Source organism: Quercus suber, unplaced genomic scaffold (assembly GCF_002906115.3).
Source record: "Quercus suber isolate HL8 unplaced genomic scaffold, Cork oak 2.0 scaffold_128, whole genome shotgun sequence".
NCBI classification, from domain to species: domain Eukaryota; kingdom Viridiplantae; phylum Streptophyta; class Magnoliopsida; order Fagales; family Fagaceae; genus Quercus; species Quercus suber.
In genome coordinates this window covers 1,244,677-1,268,937 of record NW_027069591.1, presented here as the reverse complement: position 1 = coordinate 1,268,937, position 24,261 = coordinate 1,244,677, and the positions used below count along the sequence as shown (strand labels likewise).

The 24,261-nt window shown below is 35.4% G+C and overlaps 3 protein-coding genes across 3 annotated transcripts in view; all 3 read right to left on the bottom strand.

The window, feature by feature from the left end:
* LOC136068674 (probable methyltransferase PMT28) overlaps window positions 1-4,703 on the bottom strand; it is an 11,119-nt gene extending 6,416 nt beyond the window's left edge. The window contains exons 1-7 of the mRNA XM_065776116.1: window positions 3,788-4,703; window positions 3,538-3,687; window positions 2,623-2,893; window positions 2,367-2,459; window positions 1,159-1,333; window positions 610-852; window positions 151-345 (exon numbers count right to left, since the gene is read on the bottom strand). Coding sequence (XP_065632188.1) covers window positions 151-345; window positions 610-852; window positions 1,159-1,333; window positions 2,367-2,459; window positions 2,623-2,893; window positions 3,538-3,687; window positions 3,788-4,663 — 2,003 coding nt within the window. The 5' untranslated portion in view covers window positions 4,664-4,703. The remainder of the gene's footprint in view (window positions 1-150; window positions 346-609; window positions 853-1,158; window positions 1,334-2,366; window positions 2,460-2,622; window positions 2,894-3,537; window positions 3,688-3,787) is intronic.
* A 2,622-nt stretch (window positions 4,704-7,325) lies between these two features.
* LOC112021178 (probable methyltransferase PMT28) lies at window positions 7,326-11,924 on the bottom strand. Its single transcript, XM_065776115.1, has 6 exons — window positions 10,562-11,924; window positions 10,310-10,459; window positions 9,394-9,664; window positions 9,137-9,229; window positions 7,919-8,093; window positions 7,326-7,608 (listed from the first exon to the last, which is right to left on the bottom strand). The coding sequence occupies exons 1-6, from the start codon at window positions 11,435-11,437 to the stop codon at window positions 7,341-7,343; spliced, it is 1,833 nt and encodes a 610-aa protein (XP_065632187.1). The 5' UTR covers window positions 11,438-11,924; the 3' UTR covers window positions 7,326-7,340.
* A 1,528-nt stretch (window positions 11,925-13,452) lies between these two features.
* LOC112021788 (DUF21 domain-containing protein At1g47330) lies at window positions 13,453-20,661 on the bottom strand. Its single transcript, XM_024054355.2, has 12 exons — window positions 20,289-20,661; window positions 19,461-19,537; window positions 19,288-19,371; window positions 18,867-18,980; window positions 18,629-18,715; window positions 18,280-18,419; window positions 18,104-18,191; window positions 15,829-15,902; window positions 15,467-15,657; window positions 14,633-14,829; window positions 14,165-14,211; window positions 13,453-13,844 (listed from the first exon to the last, which is right to left on the bottom strand). The coding sequence occupies exons 1-12, from the start codon at window positions 20,461-20,463 to the stop codon at window positions 13,724-13,726; spliced, it is 1,395 nt and encodes a 464-aa protein (XP_023910123.2). The 5' UTR covers window positions 20,464-20,661; the 3' UTR covers window positions 13,453-13,723.
* Window positions 20,662-24,261: the final 3,600 nt, after the last annotated feature.

Here is a 24,261-nt window from a genome sequence, read left to right as displayed (position 1 = left end):
AGACTGCACTAAACTTAATGGGTAAAGCAAAATTAGATTGCAAACTTGTCTTCATGACACCCTAATAACATATATCCTTACCAAGAAAATTAATATAAATTAAAATAAGTTGCAATCTACAGATAAATTCACATAAAGTCTGTAACTAACCTGTTCTTGAGCCGCGAGAAGAGATGATCAGCATGCAAAAGATCATACGATCTTGGGTAAGTACCAAAAGACTCACACCAATCATGGTAGACGCCAACAAGCCCACGCTCATAAATGAAAGGAAGTGTATCAGGTGCATGGACTGGGACTACATTCATCACCCAAACCTTCTGTTGAGAGAGAGCTGCGGCAAATCTGTACATCACATGCACATTATTAATCTACTATTTGGTATATTTTATGGAGTTCAATATTAAAAATAATAATAATAATAATAACAAAAAAAAAAAAAGAATAAAAAAAGCCCATAAAACCAGAAGGAGACAGGACTGTGTCTAAGCAAAAAGAAAATGCATACATTTTGTACATCTTCTGACCCTTTAACACTAGAAACTTATACAAACAAGCAGTACAAAAAATCAAAGGGAAATTAATTATTCAATTCTTCTGGTTGCATACCCTCCATAGATGGCTTTCATGTCCATCACATTCCGTATATTTGACCAGTCAATACCAACTCCAGTGAGATAAGACTTGTCAACAATAGCTTTCCAGTGTTTCGTGTCTTCAATCACTCTTTCTTTGTCATTCAACCAGTCAGGATAAGTGTCAAGCCTCTTAGGCCATTCCTCAGGCCACTCTGTCCCATGTTGTTCAATTGCAGATGGAATGGTGTGCAAGCAAGTCTTTATAGGAACATGCCTGTTCAAAGAAAATATTGCAGTTACCAAGTAAATGGGTATAAAACTGATAATGAAAACATGTAAAGAAAAAAAAAAATTTTAAAAGAGGGGAAAAAAAAGGACAGTTTCTCAAAGCTAGTAAACATATAATGATAAGGTGTATCCATCATTTTTCAGTCAGAATGTTGATTCTACCTTTTTTCCTAAAATGGAATTGTAGGTTTCCCACACTGATAATGGCTATCACTTGTTTCAAATCTATATTTCAAAATAACAATACAAAACAGGACAATAAATTTAGTAAAGCAAGCTCATCTTGGCATACCAGGCTGCATCTGGATTTTCATTTTCCTTGCATAGCAGTGGATTTTTCTTCCTTCTCAATTCATATATACCATTTGATTCAGGCTTCTGATATATTTTGACACCAACTTCACTGACTTCTTCAGTTTTATGAGCCAGAATATTCCAACAGATAGATGCTGTTAATCTGGACATGGCTGGAATGAGAAGACTGTTTAGTAAATATAATACTTTTTTTATATAGGTATAAATATAATACTTCAATAGATTATGCAGAAACCAAATAAATATAACCAGTTCTTGCAAATGTGGCAAGAAGAAACAAAATAGCAGATTGGTAGGCATTGATTTAGAATAGGAATATAGGATCCATAAACTGACCCCAGAACAGCAGGATAAGACTTCCCAAGTTCCAAGAAGTTCACCACCCTTTATCCCACTTAACAAGTTAAAACCTAGTAGTGATCTACCATTATGTAATAACGTATATGCATCTGGCCACTTCTTTTAAGTCCAAAGCCTGTGAAGCATACCCCCTTGACTAGCATTTTTTTTTTTTTTTGATAAGTAACATAAAAAGTTTATTGAAAGAACACAGCCCCGTACATAGGAAATGTATGAAAGAGGCAAAAACATCAAGAAACCAAAGTACAATGATCAAGCAACCAGGAAGGGAAATACAAGAAAAAGAAGGTAAAACCAAACACCATTCGAGAAGAGTAAAAAAGAAAAAAGACTTAAGAATGGACCGTTCGCGATCCTCAAAGCTTCTCGAATTCCATTCCCGCCAGGTAAGACTAACAAAATATGACTAGCATATAAAACCTATTGCAAAATAGTGGGTAAGGTGGTGGACCATATGCACCATTCTAGAAGGCATACTTAATTGCCACTGACAAGGGAGAAATGATAAAAAAGTGGAAAAGTAGAGGTACGTGCAACCTTAGTTGGCTGCATCATTTAGAATGAGAGAAGTCCTAGGTTCAACTCAATATATGTGGGATACTACGAATGGCTGGGTACTCAAACCCATTGCACACATGCATCAGTACGTCGGTTGCTTATAAATTCTAGTCATCCATCTAATCCTCTCAAATGGATGATAGCCTAAAGAATAAAATCAATTATAAAAGTGATATAAATGACACTAACATTTTTAGGAGAGATACATTTGTTAAGAAGAAACAAACAACATCATAGTGTCCAAGGAAACCACTCTTATATGCCAACCTTCTTCTTCTTCAATGCTTTCATGTTTAGTTGACAAAATAAAGTATCCACCGGGCCTTAAAATCCGATTCATCTCTAGAAGGAGCTTACCCCCTGAAAGCAAAAAATAACAAGAAAGCTCAGCTAGTAATTTGATAAAAGAAATGAAGCTTAATAAATAAAAAATGAAGAAAATTTAATTAATAAATAAAGGCAAAAAAAAAAAAAAAAGAGTCAAAAATTGGAAAGAAAGAGAAAAAGGTAATGAAAGACAAACCATTAGAATGCCAAGACAAGCCGCACCCGCCACAATGAATAGCATCAAATGCAGTACTAGGAAAAGGAAGCCTTCTAGTTCCTAAAGGGCTAACTATAGCAGGAAAACCACGCTCAAGGGCAACCTGGGCTACGTCCACTAGGTCATCCTTCAAGCCTAGTGACAATGCTAGTACCTCCTTATCAAGAAGAGAAGCTGAAAAGCTTGAATCCGTACATCCGATGTCCAGTACCAGACGGATATTCTTTCCCCATTCAATGTCTGGCACCATCTATCATATGCCAATCAAATTTCAAAGGCTAAATACACTAAGGATGAAACTATGGTTCTAACATTTACTCATAAAGTGCAGAGAGCAAGGGATATAAGAAATAATAATGACTTGCAGATTCCACGCAGCTGAGCAGACAGAAACTTAATGCCATATATAAGTGGATTAGTGTTTCAAAGTATCTTAATTTGTCCATTGCAATTAGTGAGTACTGGAGTTTTTATCAAGGAAACATCATTAGCACAATGCTATATATTTGTGTGGCCTCATCATAAACTCATAATCATATATCATGTTAAACATGAATCTTGGTAGGGAAATTATAATATTCTTTACATTCTAAATACTAGGTGCATACAATTTGTTTGTGCATTGCATTGTCATTGTCATATAAAATAAGATGGTGGGCAGCGGTGGTTGGGGTGCTGGAGGTGGGCATGGGCATGGTCCGTAGACATCACAGAGAGGCGAGAGCTGCAATGGTAAAAGCAAAAATCGTGGGGTATCCTGTATTGCAATAGCGGTAGCAGTAGTGGGTGGTCGGGGTTATATCTATTTCTTATCTTTTATATATCAGCAAAATCACTAATATTCTCAAGAATTAATTCAAAAAAATCAAGACCTTTGGAACGGGAAAAACTCACCTCTTCAATGGACTCAAGGTAGTGAAGAACTCCACCCTTGAACTCAGATTGGTTTTGAGGAAAAGTAAGATACTCTCCAGACTTCACCACCCAACTGTGTTTCTTAACAAATGCTGCAAGTTTTGGATGGGCCACATTCTTGTGCAGTATCTCACTAAGAGAGAACATTACCATGAGGAAGCATCAGGCAAACTTACCTCTCTATATAACTAAATACACAAACTATATCATACTAAACGCCTGAATATACCTTCAATTTGCTCTCAGGCCAACGCACTGGCATCCCATAACCATCATGAGGAAGCGGAACAAGACACATCAGAGATGTTCTTGGGCAACTCCTCTCTGTATGCCGATAGCTCTGCAGCTTTGCCGTGCCACTTTCAATATCAATACAAGGCATATAATTATGCTTGCTCCTTGTACTACACAATTTCCAAATATAATGTGCTTTTGGATCAAACAATGGACCTTTTATCTTTCTCTTCCTTCCCTTATTCCTTGATTCACCAACCCCATCTTCCAACTTCTCCTCAGATTCCTGATCCACTGACTCGGCCAAATCACTGTCTCCTTCTTTGTCCCCATTATCTTCACCATCAATGTCTATCCCATCCTCACCATCCAAGACGTCCTCTTCTCCTTGTTCTTCTCTTTCTTTCTGTGAATCTTCAGCCTCAGATTGCTTTGGCTCATCATTCTTTTTAGCAACTCCCTGAGGTAACTTTTTACCTTTCTCTCTCTTCTCCTTTGCTACTTCTTTCTCATCCTTCTTCCCAGACTTATGCTCCTCCTTAACAACCAAAGCCACAGACCCATTAACCCTTTTATCATCTTTCCGATCCAAATCAGATTCAACCTTCACCTTCTTATCTTCTTTACTAGATTCATGATTTTCCACTTGTTTCTTCTTAGATTGAGTCCCTGAATTACTTGGCTTAGTGTTGGTCGATACAGGTTCAGCTATGTCATCAAAACTTTCCCTTTGAGAGACCACAGAGGAGGAAGTAGAAGAAAACATAGACCACACAAAGATGAAACACAGGCCCAATACAGCCACTGCTGTCATCTTCAAACAGAACCCATGTGGGCGTTTTGCTTGGCGACCAAACCGAGCTATTGCCATCTCTCTCTCTCTCTCTCTCCCTCTCTCTCTCTCTCTAACCCCTTAGTATGTAAATCAAACAAGGAAATCTATACCATACCCAAAGTATTCAAATCAGACCCAAAATGAAAATAAGATTCAATGATCTCGATTCTTAAAGTAAGATAAAAGGCAAAGAATTTAAGAATCATAAATAGGAAGACAAGTTCAACTTGGGTTTTCAACTAAGGCAAGAAAAACTGAGTGCACAAATGGGAAAGTCATGAATCAAAGAAGAGACTTTAAAATATAAAAGATCTTAGAAAAAAATAGTAGAATAGAATTTAGAAGTACCCCAGATAAGAAAAATTGCAATAGACAACGAGGTTTCAGCTCAAATTTACATTTGAAGTAATGTCACCTATCGAGTACCACCTTGAAAGTTTGGAGAAATTTCTTTTTCAGAACAGGAAAGTGACAAAAGGAATAGCAATATGTGAGCAGTGAGTGAGTGAGTGCAGTGTGTGTTGTATTCACAATACAATAATAAAAATCTAAATAAATAAAACAAAAATGGTTTTTTTTTTTTTTAAGTATATTGCAAAAGCTGAGGAACTGTTGGGATTACATTGTCCCTTGGAAGAACCTTTTTTGTCACCTCGGAGAATCGGGACATGTGGGTAGACAGCGCTATTAGCGGAAAGGGCCAACGGCAAATGACCCGCGTTTGAAGCTTAAGAGGTACTATGAGTCAATGATGTGCGACTCTGATGTGTTTTATGTTGAATTTGTTAGTAAAAATGAGTATTATAATTTATATCTGGGTGATACCCTAATTATAATTAGTCTATTAATTTTTCCTCTATAGGTGGACTAAAATTAAACCGTTAGGATTCCATCTAAAATAGGTTCTAATGATTTCATTTTAGTTATCGTTTGGATAGCGTTTACAAAGTCACATCTTACGTATGGCATTTGTTTGTCCGTGGGACCCACGCTACAATAGCCAAAAATCACGCCCAAAGGTTGAAAATTGCATTGTCAGTGGGTCCCGTGCACTGTTCACAAGACCCACAAACCTTTTTTTTAAGCAAAATTTTCATTAAAAATGAGTCCCACGGTACTATTCACACATTTAAAAATTATTTTACTACAGTATTTTCAATTTTCAGCAAATAAATGATATCCAAACACACGCTTAATCCAAACTTTAAGAAAGCAAAATTCAACCACTAAAGGTTGTTCGTGTGACTAAGAGAGTAGGTCAAACCTCAATGGAGTAATTTGTTTGTCCAAAAAATTGAAACTCTATCAATTTCAACAGAAGTTTCAGCCTTTGTATCAAGGTGTGCAACATAATCTCCGAGATCTAAAGTGAAGCGTGTTGTTTGTGAAGGGGTTCATATAGAAGAAGTCCAAAGGTTTTGGAGTTGCTATGGTGATATCAATGAGTTGTCTACTAAGTCAATAGAATCTCCAACCCTGCCCCCCCTCTCCTCTCTCTCTCTCTCTCTCCCCCCCTTCTCACTTTCTTTCCTCTTTACATTGCAGAGTCCAATTAGTATCCGTGTTAACACAATCAAGAATCAGTATACTTCGCACCAAAAATGAAGAACCAGTATATGTTTTTTTGGGGGGATTACAAAAGGGAGCCGAAAAGCTTTCACCTTGTTCTCTTGTAAAAGAGGACCAAACATTTTCTAGTAGAATTTGTGGCCATACTGTCACAAGTCGCACAGATAGAGATTTTAAGGTCGCCACAAGGTTTTTTGCGCACATAAGATGCCCTCCTTGTCCTGAGCATAAGTCATTCGGATCTCCCAGTGCAAACTTCTTAATATTCCCTCCAATGGGTCCAATATCTCGACCTTATCACGTATAATAGTCCAACCTCCAGGCCGCAGAATACGATCCATCTCAACAACAATGGATACAGGTTTATTACACCTGAAAAATAGCATGTAAGTGGGAAGACAAACATCACCAGTAAAGAAAGTACGTCTGAAAGTTCAAACACTAGCTTGGATAATTACAGAATGGACTACTGGGCGGTGGTTTAAAGAACACCTATAATAACAGCAAAAGCAGCCAAAAGTAAAGGGGCATAATGGCATCATGACATCCAAAGACCTACAAGACTATCAAGCAATAGGAAAACATACTTGAAAGTGAAATAAAAGCTATTATTTGCAAGATGATGAATACGGGTCCGTTTGGATACCGCTTATTTTGCTGAAAACTAAAAACTTTTAGCAAAATAATTTTTAAATGTATGAATAGTGCTGTGAGACCCATTTTTAATGAAAGTTTTGTTGAAAAAAGAGGTTTGTGGGTCTCGTGAACAGCGCACAGGACCCACTAAACAATGTATAAACACCAAACGGGGACCAAAAACGCAATCCAAGAGGGTACTATAACTCTATAAGACATCTGAATCCATTAGACCAACAATGATATTACACTAAAGTTTTTAACAATACAAAATATTTCTTGAAATTCAAATGTTAAATTAATATATTTTATTACACAACATTGGAAATCATTAATGACAATTTTATCAGAGAACGTTTTTTTTTTTTTTTTTTTAGGTAATAGATATTTTCATTAAAAAAAGCGATGTCTAAGCAAAAAGAAAATGCATACATTTTGTACATCTTCTGACCCTTTAACACTAGAAACTTATACAAACAAGCAGTACAAAAAATCAAAGGGAAATTAATTATTCAATTCTTCTGGTTGCATACCCTCCATAGATGGCTTTCATGTCCATCACATTCCGTATATTTGACCAGTCAATACCAACTCCAGTGAGATAAGACTTGTCAACAATAGCTTTCCAGTGTTTCGTGTCTTCAATCACTCTTTCTTTGTCATTCAACCAGTCAGGATAAGTGTCAAGCCTCTTAGGCCATTCCTCAGGCCACTCTGTCCCATGTTGTTCAATTGCAGATGGAATGGTGTGCAAGCAAGTCTTTATAGGAACATGCCTGTTCAAAGAAAATATTGCAGTTACCAAGTAAATGGGTATAAAACTGATAAAGAAAACATGTAAAGAAAAAAAAAAAATTTAAAAAGAGGGGAAAAAAAAAAGGACAGTTTCTCAAAGCTAGTAAACATATAATGATAAGGTGTATCCATCATTTTTCAGTCAGAATGTTGATTCTACCTTTTTTTCCTAAAATGGAATTGTAGGTATCCCACACTGATAATGGCTATCACTTGTTTCAAATCTATATTTCAAAATAACAATACAAAACAGGACAATAAATTTAGTAAAGCAAGCTCATCTTGGCATACCAGGCTGCATCTGGATTTTCATTTTCCTTGCATAGCGGTGGATTTTTCTTCCTTCTCAATTCATATATACCATTTGATTCAGGCTTCTGATATATTTTGACACCAACTTCACTGACTTCTTCAGTTTTATGAGCCAGAATATTCCAACAGATAGATGCTGTTAATCTGGACATGGCTGGAATGAGAAGACTGTTTAGTAAATATAATACTTTTTTTATATAGGTATAAATATAATACTTCAATAGATTATGCAGAAACCAAATAAATATAACCAGTTCTTGCACGTGTGGCAAGAAGAAACAAAATAGCAGATTGGTAGGCATTGATTTAGAATAGGAATATAGGATCCATAAACTGACCCCAGAACAGCAGGATAAGACTTCCCAAGTTCCAAGAAGTTCACCACCCTTTATCCCACTTAACAAGTTAAAACCTAGTAGTGATCTACCATTATGTAATAACAAGTATATGCATCTGGCCACTTCTTTTTAAGTACAAAGCCTGTGAAGCATACCCCCTTGACTAGCAAAATTTTTTTTTTTTTTTTTTGATAAGTAACATAAAAACTTTATTGAAAGAACACAGCCCCGTACATAGGAAATGTATGAAAGAGGCAAAAACATCAAGAAACCAAAGTACAATGATCAAGCAACACAGGAAGGGAAATACAAGAAAAAGAAGGTAAAACCAAACACCATTCGAGAAGAGTAAAAAAGAAAAAAGACTTAAGAATGGACCGTTCGCGATCCTCAAAGCTTCTCGAATTCTGTTCCCGCCAGATAAGACTAACAAAATATGACTAGCATATAAAACCTATTGCAAAATAGTGGGTAAGGTGGTGGACCATATGCACCATTCTAGAAGGCATACTTAATTGCCACTGACAAGGGAGAAATGATTAAAATGTGGAAAAGTAGAGGTACGTGCAACCTTAGTTGGCTGCATCATTTAGAATGAGAGTAGTTCTAGGTTCAACTCAATACACATGGGATACTACGAATGGCTGGGTACTCAAACCCATTGCACACATGCATCAGTACGTCGGTTGCTTATAAATTCTAGTCATCCATCTAATCCTCTCAAATGGATGATAGCCTAAAGAATAAAATCAATTATAAAAGTGATATAAATGACACTAACATTTTTAGGAGAGATACACGTGTTAAGAAGAAACAAACAACATCATAGTGTCCAAGGAAACCACTCTTATATGCCAACCTTCTTCTTCTTCAATGCTTTCATGTTTAGTTGACAAAATAAAGTATCCACCGGGCCTTAAAATCCGATTCATCTCTAGAAGGAGCTTACCCCCTGAAAGCAAAAAAATAACAAGAAAGCTCAGCTAGTAATTTGATAAAAGAAATGAAGCTTAATAAATAAAAAATGAAGAAAATTTAATAAATAAATAAAGGCAAAAAAAAAAAAAAAAGAGACAAAAATTGGAAAGAAAGAGAAAAAGGTAATGAAAGACAAACCATTAGAATGCCAAGACAAGCCGCACCCGCCACAATGAATAGCATCAAACGCAGTACTAGGAAAAGGAAGCCTTCTAGTTCCTAAAGGGCTAACTATAGCAGGAAAACCACGCTCAAGGGCAACCTGGGCTACGTCCACTAGGTCATCCTTCAAGCCTAGTGACAATGCTAGTACCTCCTTATCAAGAAGAGAAGCTGAAAAGCTTGAATCCGTACATCCGATGTCCAGTACCAGACGGATATTCTTTCCCCATTCAATGTCTGGCACCATCTATCATATGCCAATCAAATTTCAAAGGCTAAATACACTAAGGATGAAACTATGGTTCTAACATTTACTCATAAAGTGCAGAGAGCAAGGGATATAAGAAATAATAATGACTTGCAGATTCCACGCAGCTGAGCAGAAAGAAACTTAATGCCATATATAAGTGGATTAGTGTTTCAAAGTATCTTAATTTGTCCATTGCAATTAGTGAGTACTGGAGTTTTTATCAAGGAAACATCATTAGCACAATGCTATATATTTGTGTGGACTCATCATAAACTCATAATCATATATCATGTTAAACATGAATCTTGGTAGGGAAATTATAATATTCTTTACATTCTAAATAACTAGGCGCATACAATTTGTTTGTGCATTGCATTGTCATTGTCATATAAAACAAGATGGTGGGCAGCGGTGGTTGGGGTGCTGGAGGTGGGCATGGGCATGGTCCGTAGACATCACAGAGAGGCGAGAGCTGCAATGGTAAAAGCAAAAATCGTGGGGTATCCTGTATTGCAATAGCGGTAGCAGTAGTGGGTGGTCGGGGTTATATCTATTTCTTATCTTTTATATATCAGCAAAATCACTAATATTCTCAACAATTAATTCAAAAAAATCAAGACCTTTGGAACGGGAAAAACTCACCTCTTCAATGGACTCAAGGTAGTGAAGAACTCCACCCTTGAACTCAGATTGGTTTTGAGGAAAAGTAAGATAATCTCCAGACTCCACCACCCAACTGTGTTTCTTAACAAATGCTGCAAGTTTGGGATGGGCCACATTCTTGTGCAGTATCTACACTAAGAGAAGAACATTACCATGAGGAAGCATCAGGCAAACTTACCTCTCTATATAACTAAATACACAAACTATATCATACTAAACGCCTGAATATACCTTCAATTTGCTCTCAGGCCAACGCACTGGCATCCCATAACCATCATGAGGAAGCGGAACAAGACACATCAAAGATGTTCTTGGGCAACTCCTCTCTGTATGCCGATAGCTCTGCAGCTTTGCCGTGCCACTTTCAATATCAATACAAGGCATATAATTATGCTTGCTCCTTGTACTACACAATTTCCAAATATAATGTGCTTTTGGATCAAACAATGGACCTTTTATCTTTCTCTTCCTTCCCCTATTCCTTGATTCACCAACCCCATCTTCCAACTTCTCCTCAGATTCCTGATCCACTGACTCGGCCAAATCACTGTCTCCTTCTTTGTCCCCATTATCTTCACCATCAATGTCTATCCCATCCTCACCATCCAAGACGTCCTCTTCTCCTTGTTCTTCTCTTTCTTTCTGTGAATCTTCAGCCTCAGATTGCTTTGGCTCATCATTCTTTTTAGCAACTCCCTGAGGTAACTTTTTACCTTTCTCTCTCTTCTCCTTTGCTACTTCTTTCTCATCCTTCTTCCCAGACTTATGCTCCTCCTCAACAACCAAAGCCACAGACCCATTAACCCTTTTATCATCTTTCCGATCCAAATCAGATTCAACCTTCACCTTCTTATCTTCTTTACTAGATTCATGATTTTCCACTTGTTTCTTCTTAGATTGAGTCCCTGAATTACTTGGCTTAGTGTTGGTCGATACAGGTTCAGCTATTTCATCAAAACTTTCCCTTTGAGAGACCACAGAGGAGGAAGTAGAAGAAAACATAGACCACACAAAGATGAAACACAGACCCAATACAGCCACTGCTGTCATCTTCAAACAGAACCCATGTGGGCGTTTTGCTTGGCGACCAAACCGAGCTATTGCCATCTCTCTCTCTCTCTCTCTCTCTCTCTCTCTAACCCCTTAGTATGTAAATCAAACAAGGAAATCTATACCATACCCAAAAGTATTCAAATCAGACCCAAAATGAAAATAAGATTCAATGATCTCGATTCTTAAAGTAAGATAAAAGGCAAAGAATTTAAGAATCATAAATAGGAAGACAAAGTTCAACTTGGGTTTTCAACTAAGGCAAGAAAAACTGAGTGCACAAATGGGAAAGTCATGAATCAAAGAAGAGACTTTAAAATATAAAAGATCTTAGAAAAAAATAGTGGAATAGAATTTAGAAGTACCCCAGATAAGAAAAATTGCAATAGACAATGAGGTTTCAGCTAAAATTTACATTTGAAGTAATGTCACCTATCGAGTACCACCTTGAAAGTTTGGAGAAATTTCTTTTTCAGAACAGGAAAGTGACAAAAGGAATGGCAATATGTGAGCAGTGACTGAGTGAGTGCAGTGTGTGTTGTATTCACAATACAATAATAAAAATCTAAATAAATAAAACAAAAATAGTTTTTTTTTTTTTTTAAGTATATTGCAAAAGCTGAGGAACTGTTGGGATTACATTGTCCCTTGGAAGAACCTTTTTTGTCACCTCGGAGAATCGGGACATGTGGGTAGACAGCGCTATTAGCGGAAAGGGCCAACGGCAAATGACCCGCGTTTGAAGCTTAAGAGGTACTATGAGTCAATGATGTGCGACTCTGATGTGTTTTATGTTGAATTTGTTAGTAAAAATGAGTATTATAATTTATATCTGGGTGATACACCTAATCACAATTAGTCTATTAATTTTTCCTCTATAGGTGGACTAAAATTAAACCGTTAGGATTCCATCTAAAATAAGTTCTAATGATTTCATTTTAGTTATCGTTTGGATAGCGTTTACAAAGTCACATCTTACGTATGACATTTGTTTGTCCGTGGGACCCACGCTACAATAGCCAAAAATCACGCCCAAAGATTGAAAATTGCATCTGTCAGTGGGTCCCGTGCACTGTTCACAAGACCCACAAACCTTTTTTTTAAGCAAAATTTTCATTAAAAATGAGTCCAACGGTACTATTCACACATTTAAAAATTATTTTACTACAGTATTTTCAATTTTCAGCAAATAAATGATATCCAAACACACCCTTAATCCAAACTTTAAGAAAGCAAAATTCAACCACTAAAGGTTGTTCGTGTGACTAAGAGAGTAGGTCAAACCTCAATGGAGTAATTTGTTTGTCCAAAAAATTGAAACTCTATCAATTTCAACAGAAGTTTCAGCCTTTGTATCAAGGTGTGCAACATAATCTCCGAGATCTAAAGTGAAGCAAGTGTGTTGTTTGTGAAGGGGTTCATATAGAAGAAGTCCAAAAGTTTTGGAGTTGCTATGGTGATATCAATGAGTTGTCTACTAAGTCAATAGAATCTAAACCCAAAGGTTTTATTATTAGTTTGTAAACTCTTTCGTTTATGTGAATTGTTTTGTTAGGGTACATTATGCTCAGAGCGGTTTTTTTTTTTTTTTTCCTTCATTGTAAAGAAAATTTCCATTCTTTTATGACTTCATTACCAGATTGCTTTGTTACTTTACCAATATATTGTGCTTGATTTGGTAGTTGGGAGTAAACTGCTAAACGTGATTAAATTTACATAAGTTTCTAAAAAAAGATTAAATTTACATAAAACTTGTTGAATTCTTATAAGTTAAGTAGCATTGGGCTCAAAATAGAAATTCCAGTATATTTTTCCCAAATATAAATAAAAGGCAAAAACTATAAGGAAAGAGTAGAGAACTTAATCGAGGGTGTATACGAATTTGGGTTCATTAGAATAGAAAAGTGACTTTTTAAGTACTCCTTCCATCTCTGTTGATCCCCTACTCTTTATATAGTCATTCACACAAAGCTCCATTTGTCTTTGAACTTTTGTTTGTTATAACTGATACCTTATTCTTGACAGTTAAAATCATATTTTGTTTCCTCTCTTTTCTCGTGTGAATGGCTGCGTTAAATGGAACTGATTTACAGTTTGATAAATTTAGCTTATGTCTTCAGTAATTCAGTTTGATTTTAAATACAAAAAGCCACCATCAACTTAAACAGAACATCTAACTGACGAGCATCTCTTTCTATATAATTACATTACATAATTCCAGGCAGTCTAACTAAAAAAATTCAAGTTGGGTAAGCCACTGTTCCTGCCAAGTAACAAATTCCCAACTTGTGTTTTCTAAGTAAATCTATGTTCCCATTACGAACCAATCCTCAATGAGTCCACTTAAGAAACTTGGTTTGTTGTGGTTGGTGGGGAGTTTGGGATTGGAGTGCTGGTGGGGGAGGGCTGTGGCGAATTCAACTCAGGAGCTTTTTCTTGAGATGCATGCATGTTGACCTTTATCCTGCATTCACAAGCAATAATGCCATTTATGAGGTTCATAAACAATTTCTTATTTGGTTCAAGCACTAAATACATCATGGCAAATCAAGGAACAAATGTGTTCTTCAATTTGCTGAGAAGCAACGGACTAGGCAGTCCCCTGTCCTGCCAGCTTAGCAAAAGAACCCTTGTCAAGACACTTGTGATTATTGAAAAGTGAAACAAACTGAACAATACCGATGTTCACCCTTTCATCATTTTTGGTGGAAAGATAAGTTGCAGGCTTCACATATATATGCAGGCAATAGAACCAAATAATGCAACAAAATGGTTATATTTTACCTGTTATGGATGTTGACATATTCATCGGTTTCATCCAATATTTCCTCCTGACACAGGCAAACATTTAAATTGAGATCACCATATAAAACAAAATTCAAATAGAAAACCCCACACTTTAAGAGGGGTTGTTCTACAGAAGCAGATCAGTTACTTATACCCAATATTTCTTTAATTAACTAAAAGCATCCTTGAGAATTGGGCTCAACCATGTATCCCTTCTAACCTTTTTAGAAAAGTAAATTGAAGAGAATTGGTCCATCAACAATCCCTATAAAATATGGGCATGCATTTCATTTACAATAACCATCATAGTCATCATCATCCTTGTCATGGGAAAGCTGTCTAAAACAACACATAAGCAGGACCAGAGGATGGTTGGTCCCAAGCCCACTGATCTGTTCCTTAAGTTTATATGGTCATGATTTTGTACTGAAGAAAACATTTTTTCTTTTAATAAGAAAACATTACCTGAAGAAGTTCTTCAATGACATCCTCCATGGTAATTACACCAACGACCTCTTCATTGGACGGGAGCTCTGGAATTGGAAGATTTTCAATGTCCAGAATGCAATACGAACAACCTCTATGTCGCTTTTTATAGGCAGTAGCTTTTGATTCTGCCCCCAAATCTTGGGTAGCAGAAGTGGGACTAACATCAAGATTTTCTGGTTTTACATAAAGCAGATTAATCATAAATTGTTCAAAAGAAACAGATGGAGAAAATTAAGGCACGAGGTGTGACAAATATATAAGGCCATTTCAATCACAATATATTTTTTACAAATGATAAAAGCACCATGAGTTGTGGCATAATCAGTCATAATCAAATCATCAACTGGGGCATATTAATTAACCACATGGAGAAAATGACACAAACATGAGTTGTGGAATGGAAATATTAGTATTTAAAATAAATAAATAAATAAATAAATAAAGCAGAGACACCTGCTGCAATTCCAGGATTCATATATTTCAGGAACCAATAAGGTATTGGAATTGTAAATAAGGTGGAGACATCACTAATCAGGAAAAAAAGGGGTACAAAATTGGGACATGAGAAATCAGGAACAATTTAAGGGAAGAAAAAGTTCATTAATCATAAAATCACATGGAAAGATGGGACACCTACACCCATTAAGAAATACAGCCGTTACACCACTATCAGTAGGATAATATGGTAAATTAAATTATCAAACATTTGATTTATGGTTCAAAAAGACCTGAAACGCAAGAAAGTTGCTGTTACAAAAATAGGATAAAATATGTACGGCATCCTTCTATTCCTGCTTCCTAAATCCTCACCTTGATCTGGTGATGCCTTAGAACTGCCTCTGTGCTTTCTACAGCTATCCTTAAACTCAAGTTGTTCACTCTCTTTACCTTTCTTTGATGTATCTTTTTTCTCATTTAGATCCTTATACACAACAGCAATGTGGCTGTGACCCTTCTGAAATTCATTTAGAATATCGTACAGAGGCATGTCTTCTGATACCCTGAAGGATGGGTCAGAAAGTAAGACAAGAATATCAGGAATGTATATATAAAGCCAATTCAACAATTGCAAGGAAGCCACCTATGCAAATTACACTTTAGGGTATCATTACCACAGGAAAACATGTCCTCTCCCATCTATACATAAATTTAAAATTGATGTATTATCCTACCGAGGAATTTTCCGGATTATCATTTTTCTCAAGGAAACTGTAACTTTTGGATCAACTGTCAAGAGATTTTTAACCTGCACATGTTAGAAATGGAATTAAGTTCAAGTGGATACAATCAAGAATTAAAGGCATCAGATAAGAATTACTACAGTTCACTAATATCCTTGTGTACTGAGATCCAGGATTATTGCTCCAAGATGTGGAAAACTTTAGTTGCTTATCAAACAAACAAACAAAAAAAAAAAAAAAAAAGGATGCAAAACAGTAAGATTGTTGATCCAAGAATTTTCATCTTGCTTGAAAGGCACTATGTTTGCATCAATGATATGTATGACGGAGCGCTAGTGTGAGAACAAATGGAGGAATTACAAGTGAGTTTCCTATCACTATAGGTTTGCATCAAGGATCCACATTAAGCTCATATATCTTTCACTAGTAATGGATGAGCTCACTAAATCAATTCAACAGGAAGTCCCTTGGTGTAACTTTTTTGCAGATAATACAATTTTAGTGGATGAATCTAGAAGTGGAATTAATGCCAAGTTAGAAATTTGGCATGACACTCCAGAATCTAAAGGCTCTCGATTGAGCAGGACTAAAACAGAATACATGAAATGTAAGTTTAGCAAAAGTAGAAACAGAGGATAAGGGGCAATAAGAATAGATGGTCAGGAGATACTAAGGAGCAAGAGCAAGAGCTTTTGATATCTTGGAATAATAATTCGTAAAAAGATGGAGAGAGTGAAGAGGATGTGAATCATAGGATAATAGCAAGGTGGACTAAGTGGAGAAGTGCATCTGGAGTATTGTGTGATCATAAAATGTTTTTTGATATCTTGGATTAATAATTCATAAAGATGAAGAGAATGAAGAGGATGTGAATCATAGGATAATAGCAAGGTGGATGGAGTGAAGAAGTGCATCAGAAGTATTGCAGGAGTATTGTGTGATCATAAAATACCTTTTAAGTTTAAGTGAAATTTTACAAAACTGCTATACGACTAGCTATGCTCTATGGTAGCTAGTCTATGGTACCAAATGTAGGGTTGTTAAGAAGCAACATATCCATAAAATGAGTGTAGCTAAAATGAAAATTTTAAGATGGATAAATGGAACACACAAAAATATAGGATTCAAAATGAGGAAATCTACTTAATGATAGGGGTTAAACTCTATTGATGAAAAGATGAGAGAAAGTCGCTTGAGATGGTTTGGTCATGTTTAAAGGAGGGCAATTAATGCACCATTAAAAAAGAATGAGTTTATCCAAGTTGAGAGAACGGAAAATGGTAGAGGTGGGCCAAAAAGAACATTAGTAGAAATAATAAAAAAAAGGACATGTCAAATAGGGAAGTAACAGAGAGTATGACTTCAGATAGAATAGAATAGAGAAAAATAATACATGTGGCAGACCTTAACTAATTTGTTGAGTATCCATAGCTGACCCCAAAAATTTGGGACTAAGGCTATGTTGAGAATACTGTGAACATAGAGATCAAATAACCTTCTATTATTCTAACTTCTAACTAAGCCATCTGGGTAAGATCTAAATGAGTGCCCCCATCACACCACATTTCAAGGTAAGTGGAATACCCCTGTGCCACAATGCCTGCATTCTAGGTAAAATGGCGTCAAAGACTAAAATTCATATGATTAACATCTGAGCAACATAAAGTGAGGCATGCACCTTATTTGTCAAATAACTAATTACTTTAGGAAACAATAATTTCAAATAAGTAAAGCTGTGTTAGTATTACAGATATTTCATATAACATACATACAGTTGAGAGATATAATAGTTAATATAAGATACCATAATACAACAACTCAATTGAACTTAACATTACTTAATCCCAGTCTGGATTCTGGTATGCAGATACCACCACATCCCCCCACCTACCATGCACATTTTACTCAGATACAGAAAGAACCATTAAGGCTGCTGAAATTGGCAGCAACTTTCTCTTTGCTTTTCAAAAATTTTCATTACTCAACAGTTTTAACTATGTATGTCCAACAAAACAGGACACAAAATCAATGGTGGATTATCAGGCTACCATCTCATTGAATTTACCCATTAACTAGCTCTCATTAAAATATAAATAGAAGAAAAAAGCTTCTATGAATAGTTTTCACCATCTGCTGGGAGATACGATCATCTGAGCATGGTACAAACTGATAAAATATGTGTGTGTGTGTGTGTGTGTGTGTGTGTGGAATCATTGATATCAATAATCCAGAAAAAGTATCACAATAACAGAAAGAAATGAATTACCAGGACAAGTCCAATTATGTTTGTTGGTTTTCCAGCATAAACCGGAACTCTACTATGACCCCTTGTCATTATGTCATTCAAAGTCTCCCTGCATAATGGAGATAGACGTTGGGGGTTAAAGCACACGAAGTGCACAAAACATGATGGAGAGAACAAAACAAGAATCCAGAACCCACAAATTAAGATTTGCATCCAGATCAAGGGAAAATGCATTCGTTATGGGAGTCATGGCATCTCTTGCAGTCTTTTCAGTCAATTCAAGTGCCCCAGTGATAATTGTAGTCTCATCATGTGTTAAATCCCCGCCTTTCCCAGCCTAAACAACAAAACATATGTGTACCATTTTACATCAGAGAACCAGGGGGAATGGGAGCTAGTCCAGAGCATCAAAACATATGCCATTAGGATGATATTTCTCTGGCCATAAACATCTTTCATAAAATTCCAATGAGAAGGTTTCTGCATGCCTAATGCAGAATATCTTTAAGGCTTAAATTGCAGAGACTCTAAAGTTCAAAATAATACCTCATTGCCATGAAAATTCACAAAAGTTTTCAGCTCTGCTCTCCGTAGCAGGACAGCATGTCCCTTACCCAACATCCAATCCAACATCTGGACTTAATATAATAGTGTTAATTGAAAAGAAAACAAATAATATAAAGTTATTATTTTCTTCACAACTAAATCAAATATCCAACCCAACTTGCACAAAACACAGTTTATAAACATATAACTTTCATATGATCATCTACATTCATTCTACCTTACTAATTGGATAAGAAATAGGCAAGAACAGCCAAAGAAGAACACGGACGAGTGGGGCCATTGTTGCTCCGACTGTCAAGCCATAGCGAGTACATACTGCTTGTGGAATTATCTGTAATGAAACATACAAGCAAATAAATCCAGAATCATTTGTGCAAGTAGACTACATTACAGAACCAAAGTGATGCAATTCCTATTTCAAATTTTACTAATCAGTCTTAAAAACTGACATGTTAGCAATTTAAAAACACAAAAAAAAAAAAAAATGTAATTAAGAAATTTATTTATTTATTAGATTGTTGATAAGGCCCCAATTACATACATTGTCACATTAGTTTGTGAGCTTTTTGTAGTAAAATTGGTAGTAGCTTTAGAATTTTCTTATAGAACAATTTACTCCCATACTGGTAATAAACTACCTCACCAAACGCAAGGATGAGAGTCACTGATATCAGAATCGCTGCCCATGGAGGCACAAGCTTGTCCAAGAATATGGGAAGAGCCTGCAGAGGAGAGAAAAGATAATATGAAAAGAACATTTATTTTTTTTTTACCATATATTTATCAGCTACCTCCAGAACCACAAAGTTACCTCCATTGCTAATGCGTTTCCAATCAATAGTGTACATAGTAAAAGATGCTGATTCTTTACCACTGGAAATATCTTAGCTGAAAGCAAAAAATTAAAACACATCACTTACAACTTAGCTTCCTTCAGCACAATCCATGTGAAACTTGAACTCGGTGAGTCAGCTCAGCCACCAAATGAAAAAATAAAGAAAAAGATATGCAAGCTGAAATCTTATTCCGGGAAGGCAGTTCCTGATAAATTACTGATTGTTTTAAAAGTTTAAACTGTTAAAAAATAGTGAATTTAAGCACTTCACAAATGTTCTAACATGTGTGGGTGCAAACTCCCCTTAATAAGTAAGACCTAACACGTGGGAATCTTAATTTTTACCACTATAGGTTACCAATTGTCTCAAAAATTTGAGCTCGAAATGGTGAATATAATCACTTAACCAAATATTCTAACATTTCCAACAGAAAATCTAGTTGTCCAAAACATGAATTACATAATTCATAACATAAACAACAAGTTCTCCCATTGATCCCATAACGACACTACTAAAACATCCACAAATAATAATCTCAATTCTTAAAAGGAGTTAAAATTTCCAAAGCCTTAGGAAGCAAATAGCGTAAAATTATCCGCACCAACAATCCATTATATCATCAATTAACACAGGAACCAACCGGGTCTTCGGATTAATACAAATTAAGGGCAAAAGTACATTTCTTTATCACTAACTTTAACTATATGCCCCTATTGGGTTTTTCATTTTCAGCTCAAAAAAGTGATCCACCTAAAAAAATATTAAAAAAAAAAAAAAAAGAGTGAGAGACAGAAAAACAGTACCGGCGTGTAAACGATCCTGAGGACGACCTGACTTGATGAGAACCTCAAGGTCGACGAGGCCCAAAGACATGAGACCCAGGGTGAGACCAGCCATGAGCCCAGCAAAGGCCACCAGTCCTACTATCACCAACACATACAACCAGAACTCACTCCCACAACACGCCAAGTTTCCCATCTCTCTCTCTCTTTCTCACTGTTTGTTTTATCTCTCAGTTTGAAGAAGATCTGCAACCGTGCAGGTTCGTATAAGTCACTTTTTTTGTGTTTTGTGTTTCACTTTTTCACACTTTCCAATTTATTTGGTTTGATCATCCTAAAATTGGACAGATTGATCGTGTGTCCAATTGTTTGTCAGTATACTTTTCTTGCGTGTAATACGCTGACACTGAGTTTTAACATTTATACTCCCTATTTTTGTGTCTCCAATCATAAGCCTACAAGAAGAGTCTTCTGGACCCACTTGAAGTCATCGAATTTGCTTTGGTTTGAACATCAATATCAGCCGTCGGATGGGAATATCTTTAGAATCTTGAATTTTATGCCTTGTGTACAGTGGGCCCCAAAATAGACTCAATATTACAGCTAATTAATAAAAATGGTGACACGTGTCTAAAACTGAACATATGTTATCATCTCAACAGTTCAGTGCATTTAATGCATTGAATCTAATCTAGCTGGATACCTACGTTTAAATGCTAATAATAGCATATTCATCCGTTTTGGCGACGGTGGATTAATCAAGTGTTTAAGAAACAAAAACGGATATATGGGAGATATAAATGCAATCAAATCTAAATAGTAGTAAATATATGTTGAATTAAGATCTTAAATTCTTCCTATCCAAAAAAAAGAAAAAAAAAAAAGATCTTAAATTCTTTATTTAGAAAACAAATTCTTAAATTCTTAGCATAATGTTAGTTAACGTGGTTCTTAGATATAAAACTTAATATAATTTTAGTTAATATTGGTTTAAATACTTATTACATTTGCAAAAGTTAAACTATTTATTTAAGCATAAATTATTAATGTGGGGGGAAAAGCTCAACCATACGTAGTGGGCCTAAAACCCAATGTGAAGGTTATTATATATCTGAAAAGGCTAAAATTGTCGAGGGGTACTTCGCGTAAAAGAAGGATACATGGGGACGAAGAAACTGCATCCGAAGAGAGCATCAATGTTCCGAAGAAATCATTATCCTCAGATATAAAGATTTTGGGTCATATAAATATCTGAGGGGTTCGAATGAGTTTACTAGTGACTTCAGCAGTCTAGATAAGTTTTGGACATGCCTGGAGATAAGAGGAATTGAGAAATATCTAAAAAGAAAAGCTGTCACCACCGTATTAAATGCACTGCAGCAAATTTTCTGGCCGCATTTATGTGGAGAAGACTCCTGAACAGTATAACTTCAGCTACCGCCACTTACAAAAAGCTGAGGGAGATACATGACATGACATGCACTCAAGTAGGGAGCTAGATAAAGAACAAGTGGACAATGGGAATGATGGGGGAGCATGCTATATAAAGAAGAAGGGCTCTAATAGGAGGGGGGGGAAAAAAAGGAAAAAGAAGGAAAAAGAGAAAAGTGAGGTCTTACTGTAACCCTAAGAATTTTAATCTGTATTCAATTCACCATAAGTCTCTTCGGACTTGAACTTACTTGAAAAAATAAATAAATAAAATAAAATAAAAAATAAAAAGAAGGAAAAAGAGAAAAGTGAGGTCTTACTGTAACCCTAAGAATTGTAACATATATTCAATTCACCATAAGTCTCTTTGGACTTGAACTTACTTGATCTTTACGTGTATTTTCATGCTAGTTTATACTGGGACGTTGTGATCAACCATTATAAGCTCCACAGTCAACCTAGCTCTATCATCCACACTCTACAAATTTATTATTTTTGGGCTTGGGCCACAAATCCTAACCCTACAATTAATATTTTAAGAATTATCCTTAAAACCCTAGAAAATCTCAATCAATGCCAATGAGGTTTGCCATTGTCCAATTAGTGGAGTAATTATTTAGCTAAGTTTGAGTAGTTTATTTACTTTTACTTGATTGAAAGAAAAAAAAGTTGGAGTAAAAGTATAAATTTTAAAGAGTTAAACGTAAGCTAACTAATAATCTTTCCTTGTGAAAACAAAAACCAGCATCAATTAAACCAGTATCTTCAAATGAAAAAATAGTGGGTTAATCTCACATTAGAAAATGAGTGTAAGTTAAAGAGGTTTAAAGTATGTGTTGTATATTTAAGAATTAGGTCATTTTAGATATACACCACTATAAGTTTCTTTAAGACCTTCTTCCCTTTCCCCGTATGTGTGTTAAAATATTTCGTATTCTTAAAAAAAAAAAAAAATTAAACCAGTATCCTATAAATAAATAATATAAAAAATCAAACCAGTGTCAATTATCTATGAAGCCAATTACTGCCATGAATAAGTTTTTGTAAATCTTGATTATTGTTTTGATTTAGTAATCAATTGCAATTCAAATTGGGGGGGAGGGGCATAGAAGTTTCAAAGCTTTGAGTAATTGAAGGATTAAAAAAAAAAAAAAAAAAAACTCCTTACTCATTAACTTCCTAATTCTTAAGAAAACGGTCCCAAGCAGTACATGACCAAAGTTTAGAAAATCCATAAAACAACACAAAGGCCGAAATTATTTGAGTGCTATTTGAAGTGGAGACCATTGCCTCAAGGCGTCATTGGACAAAAAAAGAAAACATCCATATAGCATGTGAGGAATGAGGATTTACCATTTCCACAAAGCGGGACCAACAATTGATGTGCGTATAACACACAAGTAGAACAGCTAAATTCCATGAAAATTGTAACATTCCAAATATCACTTCCATTCCATTTCCACGCACAAGTTGAGAGCAAAATTCCATGTAACTTGTAACATTCCAAATATCCCCTCCATTCCATTTTCAATTTACTTCACATTTTGGTTTTAAGATAGCATTAAAGTAAAGAAATAATTATTTTTATTTCATATTAGAATACTATTTTTAATAACTCTTGTTCAAAGATAATATACAATTTTCAAGGAATAAAAAATTCCACTTTTAAAAAATAGGAATATACTTTACCTATCTCTAAAAAAAAAAGATATTTAAATTAGAACTAGAAATAATAAACTAAAAAAATTATTATTTCTCACTCCTAATGTTCACACTTAATACACACTACGCACTTAAGACACACTACCCACATTGTGCGGACATCAAGTGTTCACAGCTTCCACCTAATGCCCACAGATTTGTAGTGGTGTGTACCGAATGAGGAAATTGGGATGTGAGGTATTCGTGAGGACTAGGGGCTGGGGACGGGTGGAGGGGAAGAAAATTGAGAGCAATCAAAAACCCCTACTACTCGACAAAAATACCTATCCCCACTTGTGGCCGTGAATAATAAGCGTTTCTCCATTAGTGAGATATATAGATAAGCGGATTAAGACTCTAGAGGTTTTTTTTTTTTTAAAGATAATTGTATTATGAAAAATCTTAAAAGCCTAATCCTTCAAAATTAAATGAATGATTCACATTTTAGTATATCATTAATATTTAAGCAAGTATTGACAATCATTATTTTGATTTCCATTTATTTGTTGACAAAGTAACCCTTCCTTTAACCATGAATGGTTACAATTTAAATAAATAATTTTTTTTAAAAAAAAAAGATAAATTCCATTAACATACGTTGAGATTTAAACTAATGTCAATTAGGTCCAAAACTTTTCAAAACTAACCAATTTGATTCCTAAAGCCAACTTAGTCCTTAAGATAATTGAGAAAAATGACTAAGTAGCCTAACAGTGTTTATGGACTAAGTTAATTTTAGCATTTTAGAGACCAAATTGATTAGTTTTGAAAAATCTTGGATATGATTGATATTAGTCTAAATCTCAAGTATGCTGATGGAATTTACCACAAAAAAAAAGGACAAAATTACCTAAAAATCTCA